We start from the raw sequence: 26121 nt of genomic DNA, 5'->3' as shown, positions 1-26121 counted from the left end.
GGCAGAATTATGTGGTTTGAACCAAACAAATGGTGAGTCTATGTTGCAGTATACAAGGTCAAAGAAGAGAGCCATGGAGGCTGCCTCACCTTCAACATCAGCCCAAGTTCCAACACCCAATTTTGCCGCCCATGATACAAGCCAGAGTACCATGCAAGGGACCAAGAGGCAGGAAGAGGCCCAAGTCGTCCAAAGAGCAAAAGTAGACCTTGTAGCCTCGAAGGGTCCTCTAAAATCAGCTGGTGTCCCTTTCAACATAGTTGATCAGATGAAGAAGGCCAACCTCAATGTCACTATGTGGGAGGCCCTTTCAATCCCATCTCAAAGGGATTTGCTTAAGGAGGCACTGATGGACGTCGATCAGTCAGGTGATGAGGCAACAGTCAGCGGAAAGGCAGTCTCCACCAGTTTGGTGCAACCCAAGGAGGAGGAAGATTCAAGCAAGATCAACAAGCCTCCACATTTTTATCTCTCCTTAATCATAGGAGATAATTTGGTTCACAACTGCATGATAGATTCAGGAGCTAGTAGCTCAGTCATGCCTAAGAAGGTAGCTGATCTTCTTGGCATAAAATACGAACTTGTGACCAAAGGGGTGGTCCAATTAGATGGCACTTCTATTAAGACAGTAGGGGTGGTAAAAAAATTGAAGTTAACCTTGCATGCATGCCCTGGTTGCTCTGTCTTGCAAGACGTATCAATTATCGACCTCCCTGCCTTCTTTGCCATCTACCTGTCTAGAGACTTCACCGCCAAGATAGGTGGGTACCTGTCTTCTGATTGGTCCCACATGCTATTTCAAACAAGGTATGGTACCAAGGTCACCATAAGGGCAGAGCCTATTGCCCAAAACCACATTGAGCTTTACACCCCTATCCCTATAAACATGAATTGTACTTTGCATGAAGAGGGGGAGGAGTGTACTATCTGTGAGCCTGCTGCTCTTTTGCAAGAGGTTCCTGATTGCTTGCTAGACGAATGGGCCAATGCTTTTCAGTTTGATCCATTAGCTGAGACTAAAGAGACTGGGCTTGGCACCTATTGTATCCATGAAGAGGATACTCTTATCCCTAACCTCATCAAGATGCAAGGAGACTCAGAGGGGTTATGGAACATGTTTTTTGATGGTTCAAGAAACAAGAATGGTGCAAGTGCCAGTGTGATGCTTGTTTCTCCTTAGCTAGAGAAATATTTCTTTTCCTTTAGGCTTCAATTCGGTTTCACTAACAACGTCATTGAGTATGAAGCCTTGATCCAAGGTCTCCAACTTGCTCAAAGCAGAAAGATCAGATCTCTGCAAGTATTCGGAGATAGTGAGTTGGTTGTTAAACACATCCGAGCCCAAAGTGTAGCAAAAAACAACCTACTAAAATCATACAAACACAGGGTTTGGGACTTGATTGAAGGGTTTGAGGCCTTCAATATCCAGAGCATTCCTAGGGGTCAGAACAAGCATGTTGATAGGCTTGCAGTGGTTGGTGCTCAATTCAACACACCGACGCATGTCGCAAGTGAGAAGGAGCAACACATCAGGTTTGTTGTGAGGCTTGCTGTCCTAGAAAACCGAGTGAATTGGCAAGTGTTTGAAAGCGATCAATAGATTGTTAACTTCTTACAAAATGAAGCAGAATTTTCTGCTAAAAATCAGTCTAGGCTGCAAGACCAATATGGAGATCAAATCATGCAGCTCAACTCCAACAAGTTGCCTAAAGGTCTAGTTACCTTGGAAGGCATTTTCAACTCGGATGATCAGTTGAAGAAGAAGATGAACTTGGCTGGAAAGAGGGGTGATTACAAGCCAGTTGTTGTTGCTGAGGGTAGGTCCTTAAATTTGGGCAAGGTGTGCTCCTCAATCGAGCAAGAGGCCTTTGTTCAGCTTTGCCAACGATATGATGACATAGTTGCTTGGACCTATGAAGACTTAAAGGGTTTTGACCCTAGCTTAGCCTAGCATACCATAGAGTTGAACCCGAATGCAAAGCCAGTTAGACAAAAGTAGAGGCCAATAAACCCCAAAATTGAGCCACTAATGAGGAAGGAGTTGACCAAGCTCATAGATGCCAATATCATCTTCCCTATCAAGCACTCCTCCTAGGTAGCCAACCTTGTCCTTGTAAGGAAGAAGAATGGGGAGATCAGACTATGTGTGGACTTTAGGGATCTCAATAGAGCTTCCCTCAAGGATCACTACCCCCTTCCCTCTATGGAGCAGATTCTCCAAAAGGTCAGTGGCTCAGAATGATTTTCATTCTTGGATGGGTATTTAGGATACAATCAGATCTTGGTCCAAGAATCAGACCAATACAAGACTGCATTTACTACTAAGTGGGGCACCTATGCAAATTGTAAAATGCCCTTTGGGCTAACCAATGTAGGTGCCACGTTCCAAAGAGCAATGGACGTGGCCTTCAAGGGTGTATTAGCAAAGTTTGTGCTTGTATACCTTGATGATATAACTGTTTATTCGAAGCATGCAGTTGACCATCTTGGTAATCTTGAGCAGGGATTCATGAAATGCAGGGAATATGGTGTGTCCTTGAATCCTAGTAAGTGTGTATTTGCTACTGATCAAGGAAGATTGCTAGGACACATCGTATCCAAGGAGGGTTTGACTATTGATCTAGAGTGAGTGGAGCCTATTCTTTCTCTTCCACTCCCCAGTCACAAGAAAGGATTGCAAAATTTCCTTGGTAGGATCAATTTTTTGAGGAGTTTCATTCCAAACTTTGCCAACATGGTAAAACCCCTCACTTCCATGTTGAAGAAAAGCTTGTTTTTCAGTTGGACCAAGGAGGGAAGGGCCGGTTTCGAAGAGATCAAACAAGCAATTGCTCAGGCCTCTGATTATGTAATCTATTCTTTGTTTGTGTGCAAGATGGAAGATTATGATATTCTGATTATGTTTTCTCCTCCCTAATTAAGAGGGAGTGTTGATTGTAATTAGGTAGGAGGGGCGGATTCCAATTGCCTTAGGCAACATTGGAATCCGCCCAAAGGGTTGGCCCCTCTTTAACGTATAGGGTTGGGCCCTCTCTCACACGCCACTCCCTAACCTATTCCTCATGCCACTGTGTTCCCTCTAAATAGGGCCGACCCTATATTCAAAAGGACAATTTGCACAAAATAAATAAAAGGATAAAAAGAATTAATGTCAAAGCCGACCTAAATAGGTCCTTCGCCTCATATAAATAAAGGACAACTTGACTTCATTTGTACACTCAATCATTTACTCTCTCATATGCGAATCTGATCTGGAGGACAACGAACTTAGTCTTTTATCTGTTGGGCATAAAGCGATCCATCCCTGCTGTTAAGGGAGTGGTCTTCATCAAGCGATCTGCCAATTGAAGGACCTGTTGTTCTGGAGTTGATTACAGTCATCAGCTGGAGACATACAATTCATTTCAAGATCAAATCCTTGGTTGCTGGTTGATACAACAAAAGGGCAGATCCGAAACTGGTTAAGGGGCAGATCTGAAACCACTTGAAGATGCCATTAGCCCTAAGGGTAAATTGAGATAAGTATTATAATCAGATTATTATTCATAATCCAAAATCAGATCTGAGGATCTTTTCTGGCTGGGTTTTTCCTCCTAGGAGGTTTTCCCAAGGTACTTGTGTGTTGTGTGTTCATTTTGTTCATTTTTCTACTTTTGCTTAATTCTATAAATTCGTAAACACTAACAACAATTAATATTAATCTGGAAATTAAAGATAAATTCCATTTTCTGAGTATTGTATTAATCTAAAGGACTAAAAACAACATTCTTTTCTCTTGAAGACTTGTAATCTTTTGCATTTTTGCAACTGTAAGATTGGCTTTTGGCCTTGAATTAATTGAAGATCACCATTCTTGCCTTCTTTCAACTTATGGTGTTTCAGTTAATTCCTTGTGTCAATTCGGTAGGGAGAGGAACAATCTCTTCTTGGTGCATCACCTCCCTTTGTTTCAAGCAATTCTCTCTTCCCTTTACCTTTGCAAGTTGTTAGGATAGACTTAGGAGTTAGTTTTGAAGTGTCGAGTTGGTGCAACACCTACACCTAGATAGAGAAGGAAGCCGGCCTTCTTTGGAGATTCAACCCCCTCACGCAAGGTCCCACACTTCGGGGTTGTTTCCATGTTTCACAAGGTTGCTGAGTTGATAGCTCAGCAAGGGTGCAAACTTTTGTGATAAAAGGTCCTATTTGGTACCCTCAAGTGGTAGGTTATTCCAACGATCCAACTATTTTGTGATACTCCTCAAATTCCTTACGGTATCTAACACTTCCTTGAATATCGAAATCAACTTGTCCTCATCATCCAAGGGTGGGAGCCCCCCGGAAGGTACAAGATGTTGATCAAAAGACCTTTTCAAATAAGAAACGTGGAAAACATTATGAATTCCGTTGTTTTACGAAAGTTCCAACTCGTAAGACACTTTAGCTATTCTCCTTAATACCCTATAAGGCCCATAGTATCTAGGTTTGAGTTTTTTTTCTCTTGCTTCTCTTGATGGAAGATTGCTTGTATGGTTGCAATGTTAAAAAAATCATATCACCTACCATAAAAGATCTTTCTATACGTCTTCAATTTGTATATACCTTCTGCTAGTTTTGTGCTCGTTATAGGTGATTCTTAAGTGATCTTAGTATGTCATGACTTTGATTTACCAAATCACATGCTGTGGGTACTCTATAATTTTGAAAATAATAAATTGGCAAAAGAAAAAGCATCATATCCATGCAAATCTTTAAATGGTGACATGCCAATGGACATACGGAAATAAATGTTGTAGCAATACTCTCCCAAATGCAACCACTTATTCCATTTAGAATGTTGATTTGTAACATAATTTTGTAAGTACCCCTTAATCCAGTTGGTCACTATCTTTGTTTGTCCATTTATTTTTGGATTATAGCTCGTACTTGGAGTAAGTTCTATGCATGTCTAGTGAAAAAGTTATTGCCAAAAACAACTAAGGAACCTGCAATACCTGTCACTATCAATGTTCTTAGGCAAGCTGTACAATCTGAATATTTCTTTTAGAAATAAATTTGTCACTTGAATGCCTTATTTTCTAAAGTGATAGAATAGAAGTGTGCATACTTAGTTAATCTATCAACAACAACATAAATACAATCTCTGCTATGTACCTTAGGCAGTCTTGTGCTGAAGTCCATAGATATAGTCTCCCATTTCTAGTTAGGAATTGGTAGTGACTTGAGTAAAATTGCTCCCCTATGTTCTAGTGATAAATCATGCATTCTCTAATATTCTTATGCACATACTTTTAAAGCCCTTTTTATGAAAATATTTCATTGATTTGCTTGTAAGTATTGTAATATCTTTGATAATTTTATGGAAATTCTCTTAGAGAATGCAATGATTGAACACCCAACACCATGCTGGATTCTCCTAAATCAACAACTTAAAAATAATCACCTACCTTGTGGTCCTCTTGGGTGAGATTAAGCTGCTGAAATATCTTGGTGCAAGGAATGGTAAATCCATTGGCAATGATGACATTAAAACCTTGAAATTCTTCTATGTTGAGTCCTCTCTTAACAACTAGGCTTTCATTAATAAAGTTATGGGTAGCCCCACTGCTAATAAGCATCGAGATTCTTTGACCAGCTAGTGTCTCATGCACCCTAATGGGATGATATTTGGGTGCCCCTGAAAGAGTTGAAAATGTGCCTCCGCTCCTTTCTTCCTTCTCAGGTACATGGTCTTTTGGATTCATAAATACTGCAGGCTCATTTGAATTTGAGTCTTGTTGTGACCATTTCACACATCGCCCCATTGCAAATGGGGACCCTTGCTTTTTGCTTTTTAGGGTTTGTTTTCTAGGTCTTTTAGGGTTTTGTTAGTTAGCCTTTGCATTTTGAGTGCTATCGGGGAGATCAATAGGATAGCAGGTCCCGATCCTGAAAATTTGGCTAAGTCTGAAAGTCCTGATCCTGAAATTTGGCTAAGTCTAAAAGTCCTGATCCTGAAATTTGACTAAGTTTGGAAACTGAAAAACCTCAAAAAACTAGATTTTGCAATATAACTCCTGGAGGTCTGAAACCACTCTCAAACATCCTGAAAGTATATATGGAATATAACTTAAAGTCTTTCTTATACTTAAATGTTATATTCCATAAAAATTATCCTGATAGAGAGTTCAGAAGGTCAAAATTCGCTCCTGTCCTTCACTGAGGATCCAGAGCGAATTTCGCTCCTGTCCCTCTCCAAGGGACCAAGGCAAAGCGCTCCTGTCCCTCACCAAGGGACCAGGGCGAAAGGGGCTTATTTGAGTCATTCCTGGCCTTGTTTGGTCAGATTGAAACATCAAAGGCATGGTGAAGGATGAAATGAGCATGATAGAGCATCCAGACTTGATCAAAGACAATGAAATGATGGAGTTTTTGTCTACAAAGGTAAAAGCGCTCCTGTCCCTCACCAAGGGACCAGAGCGATTTTCTTTATATACACATTTTTAGACCTTTCTTAGACTTGAACTCTTATTCATGGCGTGTAACAAGATGATATCTTCCTTAGCCAAGACGTTTCATGGTGAAAAGTGAAGCATTTTGGCCTAGAAGACAAAATTCGCTCCTGTCCCTCACTGAAGGACCGGAGCTTGAATTTCAAATTTGCACTGTTCTTGCAGGATCAAGACAATTTTATGATTTGAAGAGACCAAGGAAAACATGATTTATCCATTGAATATAATTTGGAAGGCTAACAAAGGACGGATAAGCTGGGATTTGCAAAATCGCTCCTGTCCCTCTCCAAGGGACCAGGGCGAAAAACCTAATATCCAGTCCTTCTCGCCAAGTTTGGACAAATCTAAGCCAAGGCGCGAATTTGAAATGATGTTTAAAATGCCTTGAGGTTGATATGATCAAGAATTTGCGCAATGGATGCAAAAGGCGCTCCTCTCCCTCACTAAAGGACCAGGGCGATTTTTATAAAATCAACAATTTCCCTCCGAGATTATGCTATGGCAAAGTTGAGCAAGATTGGAAAGCCCTTCTAAATCATGATGAACAAAGGTTTGACTCCAAAAAACTTGATGATCCTAGGCCAAATGCAAAAGGCGCTCCTGTCCCTCACTGAAGGACCAGGGCGAAAATCTCTAGAACATCAATTTTGCCTTGCAAAAAACGAGTTGAACATGCACTGAAGGGATGAAAGGGATCATTGCTAGCCCCACAACGTGAATTGGCAATTAAAAAATGAAGGATTGAGGACAAAAGTGAAAAGGCGCTCCTGTCCCTCTCCAAGGGACCAGAGCGAAGTTATTGGCATTCACTATTTTCTACTTGGGCGTTAATATCCTCCAAATCGCATGAAATGCCAAAATCATCAACTTCGAAATATTTGAAAAAATTAATTAAATTGGCATTTAATAAATTAATTTTGGGCCTCAAAAAATCGAATTTCTATTATAAAGGCATTTAAAATTAATTTTTGTGAAATAAAAAATTAAAAGTTGAGCGCACAAGGCATTATTTTGTCTTTATTTATCAAGTCGGCCTTCTTAGTGTTTTTTATATTTTATTTTTTGGCTTATTTTGTCAAGTCGGCCTATGGGAAATGAAATGGTGAGCGCTCTATATATTTGGGGTGTGTTTTTTCATTATCCAAATCATTCACTCATTATTTCAAAGTGCGATTTGGAGGGCAAAGAAGAAGTGCGAAAGCTGGCCTATTTGGAGCGAATTTTCCTCAAGTGTTGAAGACTAAAGGTGGTGGAGTTGATGCTTGTGAAGACTAAAGGGGGTGCATTTTGCTAAAGGGAGTCTTGATCTACATTTTGCCTAGCGAATTCTCCTATTTTTGCATCATTTTTTAGAATTAATTCCCAAGTGGAGGTATGGCGTAATCACCTTGGCACCATTTTTGAAGATTTAAATTTTGCTTTGAAAATCCTAAATTAGGAAATGATAACTCAAGATTTATCATGAAGTTTCCTAATTAAAATCTTGAATCTTCCTTTTAAAGTTTAATTTTTAGATTTCAAGATATATTACTAATTTTGAAATGTTGTGTAGGTATCAAGATGGCGACTCCAAAGCCCGGAGGATCTACAAGTCGGCAGGTTCTCATCAAGGACGATCAAGCAAGGACAAGGGCGACCTCCTCCAACCTAGCATCGACAAGGACGGCCTTCTTTGGACTAACGTCATCAAGGGCGACTTCTCCAATCCAGTATTACAAGGCGAGGTACATCAATCATCCTGCACATCAAGGACACAAGAAGTTAGAACAAGGGTTCGTTGAAGAAGCAGATAGTTCCAGATGAATTAATTAAAGCTAGCTTCTCAACAACATCAAGTTGAATATTTACCAAGTTACAAGTGTCAGACGAGGTGGCATCCTAGTCATCACTTCTCCAATCAGTGTGGTCCACCTCAGCATTTCCAGATTCAATGTACCTAACTCATGGAAGGTGGCACAAACTCCGATGTACCTACCCCAGCTATCCATTGGTGGAATTTTCTAGAGAGGACATGTGTCCAAGCAATACAATTTTATCATTGGTCAAGCATTAAATGTTATGTAATGGTTGTAACAAACCCTAATTAGGGTTTTCATTGTTGAATCTTGGCCATTGATCTCAAATTGATCTGAGCCATCGAATTGTATTGAGGGCACTATATAAGCCCTGGCATTTCATTTTGTAAAGGAGTTAGTAAATAGTTGGAAGCAGTTAGAAGATAGATAGAGAGTAGTTAGAAGGCGATTAGCTAGTTGATAGAATAGCAATTAAAGTAGAGTAGAGAGAGAAAGCAAAGATTGTTGCCAAGATGTTGTTGTAAAAGACTTGTAACTTCATTGAAGAAATGGTGAAATTTATGGGTCGATTCGACAATTTGCATGGTCTTTATACTTCTCATATTTGATTTCATGTTATTAGATGAGTGGAAGAAATGTGCTTGATTGATGGTGAAATTTGTATATCCATACTACTAGCAGTTTGTTGATTGCAGACTTGCCTTGCGTAGTCAACTGGAATCATTCAGCTTAAGCTTAACTTCAATTGTCGCTTCTTCATCGATATGCATCAACCTGATGGTGTCTATGCCTGCAGTGATGATTTGAACATCATAAAGCTTTCCTTCGAAGATCGCACTAACCTTGTGGAGATGGTCCTGGGATGTCAAAACAAGACTTAGTTAGAATTTCATCAAAGATCAATCATTGCTCCTACATTTCTTAGTATTAGGATTAGATTCTCTCCTCGCCCTCGTATTTTTTCCTTTTTTTTCAAATCAAAGCTAGTAAGAGCCTGTGTTCCAACAATATTCAAAGCAGATCAGACGTTCAATCATCAAATGTAAGTCCCCTTGTGATTCCAGCAAATCACATCATACCACAGAGAGCTTATCCACACGTAGAGACCCTACATACAAGAACCTTGGAGGCATCCTGATTGATCCTTTTTCGCGATATCTTCAGCAATCAGAGGCTTTATTCAAGAGAGGATAAGGTACCCTTAGGTATTTTATTCTGTGTTTGATAGTGTACAAAATACACGTCAACAAGTCCCTATGTGACAGCACTTCAATGTAATGTACTTCCCTTCCACCTATGATCAGGGGTACATGGTTCTTTGCTAGAAAAACAAAGCTTCTTCCTCTTGAGCTCGCCCATTCTTGATTTTATTATCTATCTTTGTAATAATTCATGGTTTAATCTATTGCGGGGACTCAATGACATCCCTTCCTGTGTGAGACGTCCTTTGATTTGATCCCAAATGGTGTCTTTGAATTATATCTTGGTATTGTAACCTTTTATAATAGAATTCATCATAGGTGTTGCTGAAATTGTGGCCTTTGTTAACTAATTTACGATACCGCCATTCACCCACAATATTTTCCAATTGCAAAGTGGAAAACTTGATAGCTTCATATTTAGCCATAGGCTTGAAAGATAGGTACATGTCTAGCTTTTGTATCCATGCACAAGTGATAACCTTGTCTGATCTATCAAAAGGGGAAAGTGTCAACTCCCCTACTACATCCAATGATCTTTCTGTTTTTGTTGAGTCCATGGCTCTTGTCTAGTTACACCTCTAGCTTTCTTCATATTCATGAAATTTGAGACATTGCTTTTTGGATCTCTACTAGAAGTTTTTTATGTTTAGCATAACAAGCAAATGATGTTTTCCTTCCTCAAAATTTGAGTCTCTACCTTGTGACTTTTTCCTCTCTATGAAGGAAAGTGGGTTGGAGAGGTCTATCATCACTTTTGCTCTTGTTGATATCGGCTCTTGAAGAGCTCGTTTTACCAGTCTGGATAATGTGGTTATTCATGTTATTATCCAGCTTATGAAGAATTTGTGCTAACAAATCATGTCAAACTTCCTTTTTGCCCAATTTGCAGAGCTATCTAACATATTAGTTCTCTTCTCTCTATTTGCCATAATCTCTCTTCTTCTATGGCTAAGCCTTCTATGCTTGATCCTTCTATCAACAATTTCTTTTACTCTCATCAGAGATATCTAATACCTCAGTCCAATAACAGAAATAATTGGAATACTCAATAGGCTGGCAAGATCTTTAGCTCTAATACCACTGTAGTAACCTTGCTAATAAATTTTGTTGATAATTTTCAGATTTAATTATTTTAACCAGATCTTGCAAAATCTGGATTTCTTCACAGCTTTCACGTTAACATTGATAATCCATATTAACAAATGAAGCCAATAAATGAAAGATTCTAGAATTTTTTTTTGATATATAATGGGATCTAAAATACATCAAGTATTCTGCAACAATAGTAGGAACAAGAGCTGCAACAACAGCAACACAAACTAAAACTACTATACTTAAATCCACTACAACCACTAAAAATTACCAAACTTGAAGCAACATGAAACCTTCAATCATGAAATCTCATTCATAATCTTTGAGTGAGATTGTCTAATAGGGTGACGTTGTGACGTATTCACACATCGCCCCATTGCAAATGGGGACCCCTACTTTTTTGCTTTCTAGGTTTTTAGGGTTTGTCTATTAGCCTTTGCATGCCGAGTGTTGCCAGAGGGATCACTAGGATGGCAGGCTCTGCTTGAGCCAGGGTGAGTCCACGGGGCCCCAGAATTAGGGTTTTTTTGAGAGTCTTCCTTAGGGCCTGGTTTTGCTCATGTTGCTAATTGTGTCTTGCTTGGTAAGTGAGTATCATCCTTGAAGGTCTGAGCTAGATCAAGTTGGTGAGTGATGAAGTCTGGAATGTCATCCTGATCTTCAAATGCCCTGAAATTTGGCTAAGTCTGGAATGTCTTCCTGATCCTGAAATTTGACTAAGTCTGGAAAATTGAAGAATCCTCCAAAAACTAGATTTTGCATTATAACTCCTGGAGGTCTGAACCACTCTCAGACATCCTGATAGTATATATGGAATATAACTTAAAGTATAAGTGACATTTCCTTCACTTATACTTAAATGTTATATTCCATACATGAATCCTGACGGAAAGACCAAAATGTCAAATTTCGCTCCTGACCCTCCCAAAGGGTCCAAAGCGAAATTCTTCATAAGACATTCTACATTTCCCAAAGTTATGAACTAGCTCATTCCCAGGCATTTGTGAAGGCAAAACATTTATTTGGAGTGAAGAAATGTGAAAATGAAGTCAGGATTTGAGCCCAAGGATGATTTTCGCTCTTGACCCTTCCAAAGGGTCCGGAGCGAAATTCATATAAAACCCTATTTTTCACAAAATCTTGAGCTATGTGTCAACTTAAAGAGCAAAGTTGGCCTAGAGATGATGGGAGAAGTCTTGAAAAGTTATATCCAAGGCAAGGAAAGGAGGCTAGAGGTGTGAAATGAGCTTAAACTAGGAATTTCGCTCCTGACCCTTCCAAAGGGTCAGGAGCGAAATCCTCAATAAACACCTTTTTTCTTCCTTGTTTGCACTATGAACCTTGTTCCTTGGACATAGTGGGGATAGATTGATGTACTCTTGCCAAGAGAAGTGAATGAAGGCACTGAGAGGTGAGGATTTTGTCCAAGAACATGATTTTCGCTCCCGACCCTTCCCAAGGGTCTAGAGCGAAAATCCTTGTAAACCTCATTTTCTTCTTTGGTTTGGTTAACTTTTGGTGTTCTTGGCTTGAAAGGTGGTTGGACGCATGAAAAAAATGAAGATTTTTTGCCTAAAGGATGAATTTCGCTCCTGACCCTTCCAAAGGGTCCAGAGCGAAATCCTTATTTTGACCCTCTATTTTGCCTTGAGCACTAGAAGGACCTTGTTTTGAGCTTATTTGGTGGTGGATTGCCTTGATTATGGTGAAAGGAGGTTGGATAAATCAAGTTTGAAGGAGAATTGAGACAATGGAATGTGAAATCAACCTAAATTGGAAATTTCGCTCTTGACCCTTCCAAAGGGTCCAGAGTGAAATTCCTAGATGGCACCCATTTCTTCCTTGTTTAGACCAAGATCTTAGTTTCTAAGGCATATTGTGAAAGTTTGGACATGTTCTTGCCTAAGGAAGTGATTGAAAGCATTGAAATGTGAGGGTTCTTGTCCAAGAATGAAATTTCGCTCCTGACCCTTCCAAAGGGTCCAGAGCGAAATTCTTTATTAACCTTATTTTTTACCTTGTTTGGGCTTAAAACCTTGTTCCTTGGTCTTGGAGGTGAATTGGAGTTGAAAGAATGAAGGAATATGCCAAAAGCAAGAATTTCGCTCCTGACCCTTCCAGAGGGTCCAAAGCGAAATTCCTAAAATCCACCTTTTCCTTTCATTTTGTGTCAAGCTAAGCATGGATAAAGATGAATAGAACTTAGAAGGATCCCTAGGCATGCCTTGGAGTTGATTTTTTTGCCATCAACAATGATGATTTTGAGCTAGGATATGAATTTCGCTCCTGACCCTTCCAAAGGGTCTAGAGCAAAATCCAAATGGGTCCTGTCCTTGGCCATGGTCTTGAGCGAATTTCTCCTTCCAGGTCTTCTTGGGGGTCAAACAAGTGTTGTCCTCATGAGGAAGGAGTCCAAAGGTGAGAATCATGGCATAGCAAGGGAAGAAGGAGATGGATTTGTGTCCTAATCTTGAATTTCGCTCCTGACCCTTCCAGAGGGTCCAGAACGAAATTCCCCAAAACCACCCTTTTTTCTCAATTTTATGCTAAGTCAAGTGTGGGTCAAGATGGGGTAAGATTGGAGAAGTCCTTGAGCAAAACTTTGAGTTGCTAGTGATTCGTGAACATGAAGGAATCGAGCCAAATCAAGAATTTCGCTCCTGACCCTTCCAAAGGGTCTAGAGCGAAATTCCTAGGATCAACTATTTTCCTTGCAAATCAAGTTAAGTTTTTGGTTTTTATGGCCTAGATAGGAGTGAGGCGATGTATCCTTGGTCTTGGAGGTGGATTGGAGTTGAGAGAATGAGAAAATAAGCTCAAATCATGAATTTCGCTCCTGACCCTTCCAAAGGGTCTAGAGCGAAATTCCTAAAAACCACCTATTCCTTTCATATTTGTGCCAAGCCAGGCCTAGACCAGGTGATAGAAGCCCTTGAGATTGCCCTTGAATGGATTGCTGTCTCCAAAAATGATGATTTTGGGCTAGAGGAAGAAATTCGCTCCTGACCCTTCCAAAGGGTCCAAGGCGAAATCCATTATAGGTCCTGTCACTGGCCATGATTTCTAGCGAAATTCTCTTTTCTGGTCATTTTGAAGTCAAACAAAATGTTGCAAACATGGGAGAAGGATCCAAGGATAAGAGTCAAAGTATAGAAAGTGAAAAAGATAGACCTTGGTGAAGGAAAACAAGCAAATCATGAATTTCGCTCCTGACCCTTCCAAAGGGTCCAGGGCGAAATTCACCAAATGTCCTTTTTCTTCCAAATTTGTGCTAGACCAAGACAGTGATCAAGGTAGATTGGGCTTAAAGATTGCCACAAGCATGTCTTAGAAGGGGTTGTGAGTGAAAGAAGTGAGTGTTTTGTCCAAGATCAAGAAATTTCGCTCGACCCTTCCAAAGGGTCCAGGGCGAAATCCTCAATTTCACCTAACTTGCTCATGATAAAGGTCAAAGCATGGATCCCTAGGCTTTGGAGGAAGGAAAGCTATCATAAGTTTGCCTTGGGAGGAATTTTGGAGTAAACAAGTGATAGAATTATCCTGGAATGCAAAATTCGCTCCTGACCCTTCCAGAGGGTCCAGGGCGAAATCTTTTGAAACTCCTATTTTTCACCTTGTTTGGGCCAGGCGAAGAGCTAATTGTGAGATAATGTTGAAAAGAGGTCTAAATTGGGCAAAATTGCAAATTTCGCTCCTGACCCTTCCAAAGGGTCCAGGGCGAAATTCTTGTAGGGCCTGTCCTTGGGAAGGATTTTGAGCGAACTTTATTTTAAAGTCTTCTTGTTGATGATTTAAGGTGGAAAATGCTTTGTTGAAATGAACATGTCATATGTACTTAAATCACCTTTTGGTTTATTTTGTAGATGGAGAAAACCAGGCCAGGGCAAGGACGACCTCTTCCAGTCCAACATCATCAAGGACGACCTCTTCTAGTCCACCATCATCAGGGACGACCTCTTCCAGTCTAGCATCGTCAAGGACGTTCTACAGGCAAAAGGGAAGACTCAAGGTGCTCAAGGAATTGTCAGCTACTTCCAGAACCTTCACTTTACCACACTAAGGAACCACAAGATGACAATGAAAGGCGTTGCCAGCATTTCAAGGAAAGGTACACCACCCATCCATCATGTCAAAGACAAAGGAGAATCAAATAAGGTCAGTGCAAGGGTCCGTTGAAGAAGCAGATAGTCTCAAAAGAGTTAATCAAAGTTAGCTTCTCAACATCATCAAATTCAACATCTGCCAAGTTACAAGTGTCAGACAAGGTGGCATCCCAGTCATCATTCCTCCAGTTGGATTGGTCCACCTCAGCGTGTCCAGATTCAATGTACCTGACTCATCGGGGATGACACAAACTTCGAGGCACTTACCACTGCTTCCTATCGGTCCTCACCCTTGGAATGTAATTTTCTAATTGGCTAAGGAAGTTTGTTGTAACAAACCCTAATTAGGGTTTCTATCTTGTAATCCTAGCCATTGATTCTAAATCAGTCAGAGTCATTTGTTTGTAAAGGGTTCTCTATATAAAGCCTTGGCTCGTCATTTGTAAAGGTTAATAGCTAGCTAATAGTTAATAGTTGGTTAATAGAGAATAGATAGTAGTGAATAGTCAAAGAGTAGGAAATAGTTAGAGTAGAATAGAAAGAGAAGGCAAAGATTGTTGCCAGGATGTTGTTGTAAAGGACTTGTAAACTTCATTGAAGAAATGGTGAATTCTATGGGTCGATTCAACAATTTGCATGGTCTCTATACTTCTCAAATTTGATTTCATGTTATTAGATGAGTGGAAGAAATGTGTATGATTGATGGTGAAATTTGTATATCCATACTACTAGCAGTTTGTTGATTGCATACTTGCCTTGTGTAGTCAATTGGAATCATTCAGCTTAAGCTTAACTTCAATTGTTGCTTCTTCATTGATATGCATCAGCCTGATGGTGTCCATGCCTGTAGCGGTGATCTGAACATCATAAAGCTTTCCTCATAAGATCGCACTAACCTTGTGGAGATGTTCCTGGGATGTCAAAGCAAGACTTAGTTAGAATTTCATCAAAGGTCATTCATTGCTCTTACATTCTTAGTATTAGAAATAGATCTTGTTTCAGCCCTTCTCCTTTTTCCTTTTTTTCCAAAATCTAGGACCAGTAAAATCTCACGTTCCAGCAATATCCAAAGCAAATCAGATGTTCAGGTCGTCGAATGTAAGTCCCCTTGTGATTCCAGCAAAATCACATCGTACCGCAAAGAGCTTATCCACACGTAGAGAACCTACATATCGGAACCTTGGAGTTACTTCGACTGATCCGTCAGCGAGATCTTCAGCAGGCGGGAAACTTTGTTCAAGAGAGGATAAGGTACGTTTAGGTATTTTATTCTGTGTTTGGTCGTGTACAAAAGACACATCAACAGGTTAGACGTGTTTTTTCCCGACTCCTTAAACCAAAGGGTTTTCATCTTTAGATTTGATTGCTTGAACATAGGTGTCTAGAACAATTTTTGACAAAAGTTTGTGTTGAATGTAAAGTTCTTTGTCAATAATAAAAATCTAGCCATGTATCTCTCTAGGCCATTCATGCCACCTTGGGTGAAGAAATGTGGTTGCTTTATGCTATTGAGGTCGCCTATGTCCTTGATGTCATCAACTTCAATGACCTTACATAGAAATCGCCTTGTTGGAATGTTCAAAGGTACTAGAAGCACGAGAAAATCTTTCACCTAATTGTAGCTGTGAAATTTGTTGGAACGACGACTAGGAGATGGCATGAGGACCATCGGAAGCTTGAAACTTCAACCACTGCATTAATTGCTGCATGGGCGTCTTGATCTTTATCAATGCTTGAAGTACATGTGAAAATGTGGCTTTAGGATGAATAGTTATTTCTGGTTGGGTAGTTGTAAGGACTTATTAGGTTATTAATGATTACCCAGTTTGTATAGGGAGGTAGGTGGGAGTGAACAGTTGTAAAAGGCTAGAGTTTGGAGGTTTGGGGGTTAGGGATACCTCAGGTCTCTTACAACTTGTTGAGGGTTTAGGTTCGAGAGTGAGACATACTAGGTATCTTGGAGAAGGTACTTGGGTGAGGCGATTGTTAGTATTTCTATAGCTGTAGGAGGCATTCCTAGAAGCAAGTGGGCCTATTGCAAATTATTATTTTATAAAGGCTGACCTAAGATGAAAAGTCACCTTGGTTCTTGAATGAGGCCGACTCTTGTGAAGAGTCGCCTTGCTTGAGAAAAGGCACCTTACTGTGTATATATAGGAGGTGATGATCATTTCATTTTGATCAATCAATTCAATATAAGAGATATATTCTTGGCTGGGTTTTTCACCCTCGAGATGGAGGGTTTTCCCGGGATATATTGTGCATTCTATTTTGTTCATGTGTTGTATTTCTGTGTTTCTGTGTTTCTGTGTATTGCAAATCTGATCATAAAAATAACATGGTATTAGAGCGGGTCTAAGCAAAGATCCGATCAGATTTGCTTAAGCAGTCAGGCAGTATATCTAAGATCCAAAGATGGTGAATGGAGCAAATAATATCAATATTACTGTGGAATTGTTTGAGGTTCCATTTCTTTGTGGAAGCGGCTGGAGATTTAAGCACAGGTGCAGTTGAAGACACCATTCTGGGTATTACTGGTGAGATCACATAAGAAATTATAGAGCAACGATGGAAAACAATTATGGAAACTGCGATCTTGAGAAACAAAATTTTAATCACGCATTATAGAGTGATGATCTGTATAAAACAGAAGGTTTAATGAATAACAATACTTATGAAAAGCGACTATGATAAGCCCAGCGATAGAAGTTGGAAATAAAAAGATTATGCCTAACGTGGCCTGATACATATCCAGCGATCATGAAGGTTGGCACATCGGATGGTAATGAGAATTAACAAATAAGAAGACACGATGGAGGTTAGAGCACAGATAAGAGAGAATTACATGTTTATGGTAGTAAACGACAATGTATGTGCAAGCATCGAATGAAAGTATGAAGACATGCAAACATGTGTTAAGGAAGTGATTCAATCCTATGATTATGCAGCTATTCCAAAGAAAAGGTAAATAAAGTGGTGGCAGCAATGAATAGAGGAATAAGCTAGCATTCAAAGATGGCAATGCTTTTGTTAGACAATGGCGACTTCAAAGTATTAATGTGCAACGACTTCATAATCAATATGGGCGACTGACTTGGATCAGACATGTCAGAATGGAATGATTTAATATGGTCAAATTGATAATCCAAAGACAGCGACAATTATTCTTGGGAAATATTTAAGGATAGTGATAAAATTCATCACCTTGATTTGCAGCGATTACATCTGTTAAAGACACAGGTGAAATACAATATTAAGAGCAGCGATATATTAAAGAAATGATGGTGTTTGAGAATCAAGTCCCGTAAGAAGAGATAGTGCGATCAGCAATTATATAATGAAGACACGACTTTGATTATTAACAAACAGTGAGTGACTAAAGGTGATGCGATTAAGAAAAATACAACTGATGCGATTAATGAGATTAGTGAATGAAGCTATCATTATTCATAGACAATGATATAAGCAGTGACTGATGATTGAGAGACAGCCGATGATTAATGGAGTCGTGATTCCTTATTAAGAAAGAAGTCAACATCAGCAAACCCAATATCGTTCATTATGTGCAAGTCGATGTGATAATACTGGGCGGAAGGCATCGTGAACAAATATTCCAGTTGAGTTTGTGAAAACTGATATGAAATGATATAATTACCTTTAGAAATGAATAACAGGGAAAAGAATTAATATAACGGATATTTGTAGCATGCTCTTTAGCGTGGATACACCTCTACAACATGCAAGAATATGTCTTGGTTTGTGACATGAATCTTGATCAGGATTGTGCTACTTTGTAAGAAAGGATTAAGACGACAGTCCAACATTTGTTGGTTGAATGAAAAGCCACTGATTTATTTATATTAATGAAAGAAAACAGTTGACGTGAACATTATTAGAGAGGGGGTGTGGCTTCTTAATAGTAAGAAGTATGATTACTAAAGAAAATCTGAATCTTTAAGTGCTAAGATCGGGAAAGAACAATTGGTGAATTGTGAGGAAGAACTTGATGCTTGCAGCCATGACACTGAGATGGTGACTGGAGACATCTCTCAAAGAGGAAGAACCTGATTGTCATTGCGATCAGTTTCTTCGAAGAGATGCAAAATAACATTCAGAGGGAGTCTGACAAACCAACAGAGGCAACCTTGGACAAGGAGGTCAGGAGGTTGATGCAAGAACTTGGAGCTTCAGAGGGAGCCACATCATCATGAAGATTTGTTATAATGTATATTTCTCTGAGACGAAGAAGTATGAGGTGAAAGTCCTTGTTAATGCATTTTTCTCTGTGAGAGAGAAATTTGAGGTGAAAGCCCTTGTCTTTCCATCCTCTGGGAGTAGCCATGGTGGATGTCATGTTGAGTGACTCCATGACGATGTGTTTCTTTCCACAAATGGGAGTAGCCATTGTGGGCATCACGTTGAGAGACTCCGTGATGAACCTTTGTACATCTTTGAGACTGAGATGTGTCTTTTCCACAAATGGGTGTAGCCATTGTGGGCATCACGTTGAGAGACTCCGTGATGAACCTTTGTACATCTTTGAGATTGAGATGTGTCTTTTCCACAAATGGGTGTAGCCATCGTAGGCATCATGTTGAGAGATTCCATGATGAGGATATTTTAAAACACCTCCCTAGCTAAGAGGGAGTGTTAGTGTTTCTATAGCTGTAGAAGCAAGTCGGCCTATTGCAAATTATTATTTTATATTTATAAGGGCCGACTCAAGATGAAAAGTCACCTTGGTTCTTGAATGAGGCTGACTCTTGTGAAGAGTCACCTTGCTTGAGAAAAGGTACCTTAGTATATATAGGAGGTGATGATCATTTCATTTTGATCAATCAATTTAATATAAGAGATATATTCTTGGCTGGGTTTTTCTCCCTTGAGAAGGAGGGTTTTCCCAGGATATATGGTGTGTTCTATTTTGTTCGTGTGTTGTATTTCTGTGTTTTTGTGTATTGCAAATCTGATCATAAATATAACAGGGATGGCTAAAATTCCTACTTTGAAAGGTTACTCAATGCAAGGATCGAGTTGGGGTTTGGACAAAAGGCATGCAGGCATGATAAAGTGTGAGACTTTGATGTACCAACTCGACTATTTCTTATTTTCATACCTTAGCCCACTGAAATTAGGGAACGGGCTAATATTGCTTCTAATTTGAAATAAATAGAAAGGGGACATTACAAACACATAATGTCATCACACATCATTGTGCATGAACTCGCATAGGTCTTTGCATCATTGTGCATCACCATTTGTAACTTAGCATAACCTTGCACACACCTGGAATTTGTTAGCAGGTCTTTTACATGTAGACTTCTTTGGCCATGGTAATAGGGTGCAAACTGTCGAGAATCTCAAACCAATAGGCAGTTGGAAGGTTGATGGTTGAGGAGATGAACTGCTACAGCTTCCTTGTCTTATTTGTTCATCTCTTTACATTGATAGAGGATGGATAATTGAATAGTTGTAGGGAAACTAGTTTGATGTGTTCACCTTTTTTTGGTCATAGGAATTTTCATTCCTTGCTGCAGTATATGTAACATCTGTTGTACCCTATTCAATAGAAGTAACATACATATTTGCTAAAGTCTTGGCTTACATATCTCAATTGTGTGTTGGTTTTACTAATCTCCTATTTTCCTTCATAACCTATAAACCTGTCATTCTCAAGATTGATTTTTACTCCTGAGAACATTGAATCTGGATCACAAACTTTGTTGAAAATTCAGTTTTTATAATCAAATATGTCAAATAATTAAGCAATTAAAATTTTTAAGAAAGTAAACAGGAAATGTTTTAATGACTACATTACTTACCATGATAAAATTGCCATTAACAATATGCAACACAAAGTCTGTTTACTCTCTCAAAACACACAATTGACAATCCTGCCAAATAGAGAAAGTTGTTTGCCAATGCAAACTATAGTTAGAACTTAGAAGCAATCAGGGACTGACGATGAAAATTCTGTCATTTTTGTTCACTAAAATCTCTGTTTCAAATACCATATACTTCATTAGATTACTCTGTTGTCTAATTTACTGAAATGTAGACCTAAAAGTTGTACTTGCAAAGCTTTATATGTGAATTGTTTGGTTTTGGTAAAGCCATAGATATTTACACAACCATCAGACGTGTTTAAAATTTCTTGATGTGCTTAGTAATCACTATGGTAATAATCAAATATATTACAATAGAAATTTAATAACTCTAAGATGTTGGTGATACCTGGGAGCATTTGGAGTAGAAAGTTTGAAAACTATCAATTCTTTTAGGCAGTACTTTTGGGATATACGAATACAATCTTGTTTTATTCTAATCTGAAAGTTTTGGATAAAATCTATAAAATACAATCAGTAAAAGGGATCAATCGTTCTATATGCCTTCCAATAACAAGTTGTGGATGGCATGGTTCTCTTGGTGAGATAAATCTATAGCTACCTTACTCTAGTAGAGGCAGATTACATGCCAGAAGGAGGATATTTCTTTTCAATCTAGTGTGGGATTGTATTTTTGAAAGACAATGCACTGTCTGTTTTTCTTTATTCACTTTTTTATTGAAGCATGAATTGGTCAAATGCAATTCTAATATTTGTTAGGATAATACTTAAAAAAGGTGGATTTCTGCTCTTGGTTCGGTGAGTTTTCACTTTGATTGATCAATATATTTTTTTTGAGAAAAGTAATAATATAGGCCATTAATGCAATGACCATGAAAAAACTAATAGTATCAAGTTATTTTACATAAATGTGATGAACCATGATAAAACTTATATTATCAATTTATTTTACACAGTCTCCTTTTGCAGGCTCCAAGTGTTTATAAGGAAATGGTTATGGCTGGGTGCATACCAGATAGAAAATCCAAAGACATGCTGCGGTCAGCTCTGCGGTACTTAAAGCAAAATTTGAGTTCTAATTAGGATGAAGCAGCACATAGAGTATCAGCTTGGATGGTTGGTTTGTTTCTGATCCTTCCCACATAGAATACTTGGCTCTTAGTTGTTGGCCAGCTACCATTTAAAGGGATTTACTTAAGATTTATCTGAATGACTTGTCACACAGAAGTTATGTACTACCAAATGCAATTCTTTATGCACAAATAACCTTCTACATGGAAATCAAGTTTCATTAAGTTGAAAGGAATTGCATTTCACTCCATTTCCTAGCCCCTCTGTATGTTCCTTATTCTATATAAACTGAAATCCACAGAGTATTAAGTGTTCCTAGAGACTATGGCAATATTTGTCGCTTAATGGGACAAATGCATATTAACTTAAAGATTCCAATTAAATTCTCATGCAAGGTATATTTTCCTTGGGCTAACTTTTCAATTCTGGGACATTGACACCTGGAATGCCATGGATGCTCCTATTTCAATGGGGATTTAGGCATTGGCAAGGAACATATCAGTATGCTCATTATTTGGGAGACATTTACAGAAGTTTGAGCTCCTGTTACTTATTTTTGTACTCGGCACGCTATCTCTTGATCTATACTAAATCTGGCCTTTCATTAAGCAAAAGTTAAGAGAGTTTTTAGGTCACTACCAGCAGAATCCCGTGGACAGATTTTTTTCCATGTACCTCTTATATATTGTTCATTCTGATAACCGGACATACATGTAACTCCTGCCCACTCCCAGCCATTTTCCCCTTCCTCAGATCTCTGCCTAAGAAATAAGATGACGTGTCAGGTGATTTAGTTGACTACACCCAATAGAAGTGCACAAGATAGGTGGCAGAAATGGAAAGACAGGGTGAAGACATGAACAAAAGGCCTGAACTGATTCGGGCTCAGAAAGCAGAAAGAACTCTAAAGGGCGGGGTGCTCTAAGAAAATGCAAAGATCCCAAATTCTGCCCTCCCTTAGCCTATCAATCACCAGTATGGAAAGTGCAAGAGGCCAAAAGACCTGCTCATGGGATACATAAAGCATTTGCATGGTCTGATATTTCAGTTAAACAGTAAATATGTACAGATTATAGACACAGTTATAAGATAAGAGAAACAAGGTGCTCATCTAATCACTCATGACCTTCTAGCTTTTGATATTATTAGATGGATGCATTCGTTCCAAGGAAGCTTGAGCCTACACAGAGCAGTGCATTTGTTGGATGGGCTGTCATGCTTAATCCCATTTGCATCTTGTTCCTGCAGATTCCTGTGGTAGCATACCTAGCCAGAGTGAAGTCAATATAATTGGCATAGTCACTAATTGTAGTGACCAAAGAAGAAGCCTCTTCTGCGAGTAATTTGCAAGGAGTTTATAGTAATAGCTTTATCCATAAAGATAGTATATGAATTGGAAATACAGCTTTAATGCAAACACACATACAGTTAAGTGGTACACTTGTCTTATGGTTTTACCTAAGAAGAAATGATAATACACAACAGTTTAATTTTTGTCCCCTTATTTTCAGAAACAACTTATGCTGTTTCCACACTGGATTTAAATATGCATTTTGTTTTTGTATTCATCTTGTGTATAATGATCGTTGGAATATAATTCAGCTGGACTTGGTTGAATAGACAAGCCATGTGGTTTTCTGAATTTAACTAACTATTTTGAATTTCAGGAAATAGTTCAATTAGTTTGAATGAGGAGACAATATCATGTCAGATTGCTGCACCTCTACTAGATCTTACATGGCACACCATTAAGCATTACAAATTAGATTATATTTGCTTGACAGTGAAAATGTTGGATATCCATTTTAATACATATTTTATGAGCTCAGGCCTTTTGTTTTTGTTATATGTCTATGGTACACTGTTTCGAGGACAGGAACAGCTGGGTGCATTTCACGGTTGGCAGGAACTGAATTTATTACGAAATCATGAAACATGTTAATTTTTACTAGTCAATTTCAAGTGACTTTTGGAATTGCTAAAATAGTATGTAGGAAAGCTCAAATTCCTACAATTTTAATTGTACATGACATCAAAATTCAAGTTTATAAAAACCCAATGACTAATCTAGTCGGCAGGTTCATTTAGAGTTACATATACCAGTTTAGCCATTCCAAAAGTCACTTGAAGTTGACTATTAAAAATCACCATGTTTCAGGATTTCATAATAAAATCAGTTCTTCACACTCAATTTCAATAATCTGTATCTCGTTTGAAGAACAAGGTCACTGCTAAGAGAATGTTCAATCACAAGGGTGACTTATTATGCTTCATACAAACTTAAACATGACAACAGTTATATGCTGGAAAAGTGTGGATATTCAAAGTCTCAACATTCATAACACCGAACATATATAACAGTTAATAGCGGCCTTACATTATATGTATACAGAAGATTTTTCCTAAGAAGCTCATCATTCGTTGTTTGATATCTCCAACACACAGATATAGCCAATCACAATGTCAAACTCATGAAAACATGATAATAGAAATTATGGCTTACGAAGATTTGAAAATCTCAAGTCCATATTTATTTAAAAATAGGTGAAATTGGTTTTTAACCATTTGTGATACTTGACCATCCCCAAGACAGCTGAGGATCCTCGCGGGCGTCCCTAGGAAAACAATCTATCTTGTGTTTCTTGATGTATCATGGCATTTTGGGAATATTTTGAGATTTTGGATAAAAAAATGGGGCTGGCCAAGGGACACCGCAACCATTCTCTAGTCTCGGAAACACCACATGAGCTGGGGAAATCAGTTTCAGGGGCAGAAACGGGTCCTTGTTGACCCTTTTTATGTATCTCTTCCTTGTTTGCACTAAGTTTTGTGGAACATAGGAAAGTAAACTCCTCTATCACAGCCATTTTTTTATTTTTGTCAAAACTTCAGAGGCATGGATATGATATTGCTAAAGGTAAGACAGAGTTAATTGTTAGAAATTAGGATCTTAGTATACTAATCATTATAAATAAAATATAAAATAATTAAAATGACAATCATGCAAGCATAGATTTTACATATTATACAACATATATGTGGGTAAACTCTTCTTGATAAAAAACCCATAAAGCATCATTTTACTAATACACTTACAAAAAATAGTCTATTAAAAAATAGATTGAATCTAGGGACACTACATATTTCTACATGGCAGATGATACTTCTTGTACATAGTGATATAATTCATTATAGATCCTCCAAAATTGCAGTCGTGAGGGAACCTCCTTAAATATAGGAGAAAGAGTAGAAAAATACTTTAAAGGGTATTATTAGTCACATCTATTTAAAACAACCATTAATAAATAATTAATAATCTAATAAATATTATATTACTAATTATTAAGTGGTATATGCTTTATAATTTAAAGTTCTATAACCTTAAATTAGAACATTATATAAATGTTTATAGTGGTATGACCCCTAATAACACTATGTTCTAATACTCCCCTTTAATGTTAATAGGGGCATAACATGTTAATTTTATAATTTAAGAAAAAATAAAGTAATATTAGTATTTTTTGACTGTGACAAATAGAGACATAAATATATGCCAAAATTAAGAACATGTATTCCAGACTACATGAGAGTCATCTTGTTATAATTTATAATCCCATTGTTTTAAAAAATGGTTTGTATGAGGATTTCAAACTAGCCTCCCCTAATTCATTATATAATTCTCACAGGTCTTATATAGTACAATGCTTTTACAAGTGAAATATTTACAAAGAAGAAGAATTTACAGTATGTTCGAAGGACTTAAAATAATGCCTAGATGTTTTATGTTATGTTTGTTAGGACTTAAATATGTCCAAATGGCTTAAAATAATACTTAGAGGTTTTATGTCATGCATGTTAGGACTCCAAAAGACTTAAAATAATACCTAGAGGTCTTATGTTATGCCTGTTAAAACTTACTTATGCCTTTTAAGACTTACATCTAGGATTTAGCCACTAGGTGGTGTCATTGACATGTTCACTCCTCAATGAACACGCATTGACAAATTTGGAGCATATGATGTTGGAAGGTCTTATATTATGCCTCTTAGGTCTTACACCTAGGATTTAGCCACTAGGTGATGTCATTGACATGTACACTCCCTTTGCATGACATTACTTTAAGGTTAATAATAATTGCACATAGGTTTGATATTTGATGGTTGAGATTCTAATCTATTTCTTCTTGATCATTTGTCTTTAACATAATTAAAAAGGAAATTTATTACACTTAGAATACTTTCACTTGAGTGAAGTTTTTGACTGTAAATAAGAGTTTTTAGTAATAATAAAAACTCTTGTTAGCATATAGTAAGGTGGTGTTGTGACAAGTATACAGTTGGAACTCTTCTATAAATCTTGAAAGTCAAATTGATTCTTCAAGAGCTATTTTGTAGTTTACCTTTTTTATTTAAAAACTTTAGAAGATAGCTTTTTAAAAGTATCACACCGTCCATTTAATAGCATTTGCACCACTTATTTTGAAGATAGTCTTTGGTAGAGTTATTATAAATGGAATCACCAGGATAACTAGCAACATAGTA

The 26121-nt window shown here is 38.1% G+C and overlaps 1 protein-coding gene across 1 annotated transcript in view; it reads left to right on the top strand.

Annotated features, from left to right (window-relative positions):
* LOC131043532 (pentatricopeptide repeat-containing protein At5g42310, chloroplastic) overlaps positions 1-23080 on the top strand; it is an 88057-nt gene extending 64977 nt beyond the window's left edge. Inside the window, exon 4 of the mRNA XM_057976743.2 lies at positions 21479-23080. Coding sequence (XP_057832726.1) covers positions 21479-21592 — 114 coding nt within the window. The 3' untranslated portion in view covers positions 21593-23080. The remainder of the gene's footprint in view (positions 1-21478) is intronic.
* The last annotated feature ends 3041 nt before the right edge of the window (positions 23081-26121 follow it).

Source organism: Cryptomeria japonica, chromosome 2 (assembly GCF_030272615.1).
Source record: "Cryptomeria japonica chromosome 2, Sugi_1.0, whole genome shotgun sequence".
NCBI classification, from domain to species: Eukaryota; Viridiplantae; Streptophyta; class Pinopsida; order Cupressales; family Cupressaceae; genus Cryptomeria; species Cryptomeria japonica.
This window is presented reverse-complemented; position numbering and strand designations above follow the sequence as displayed.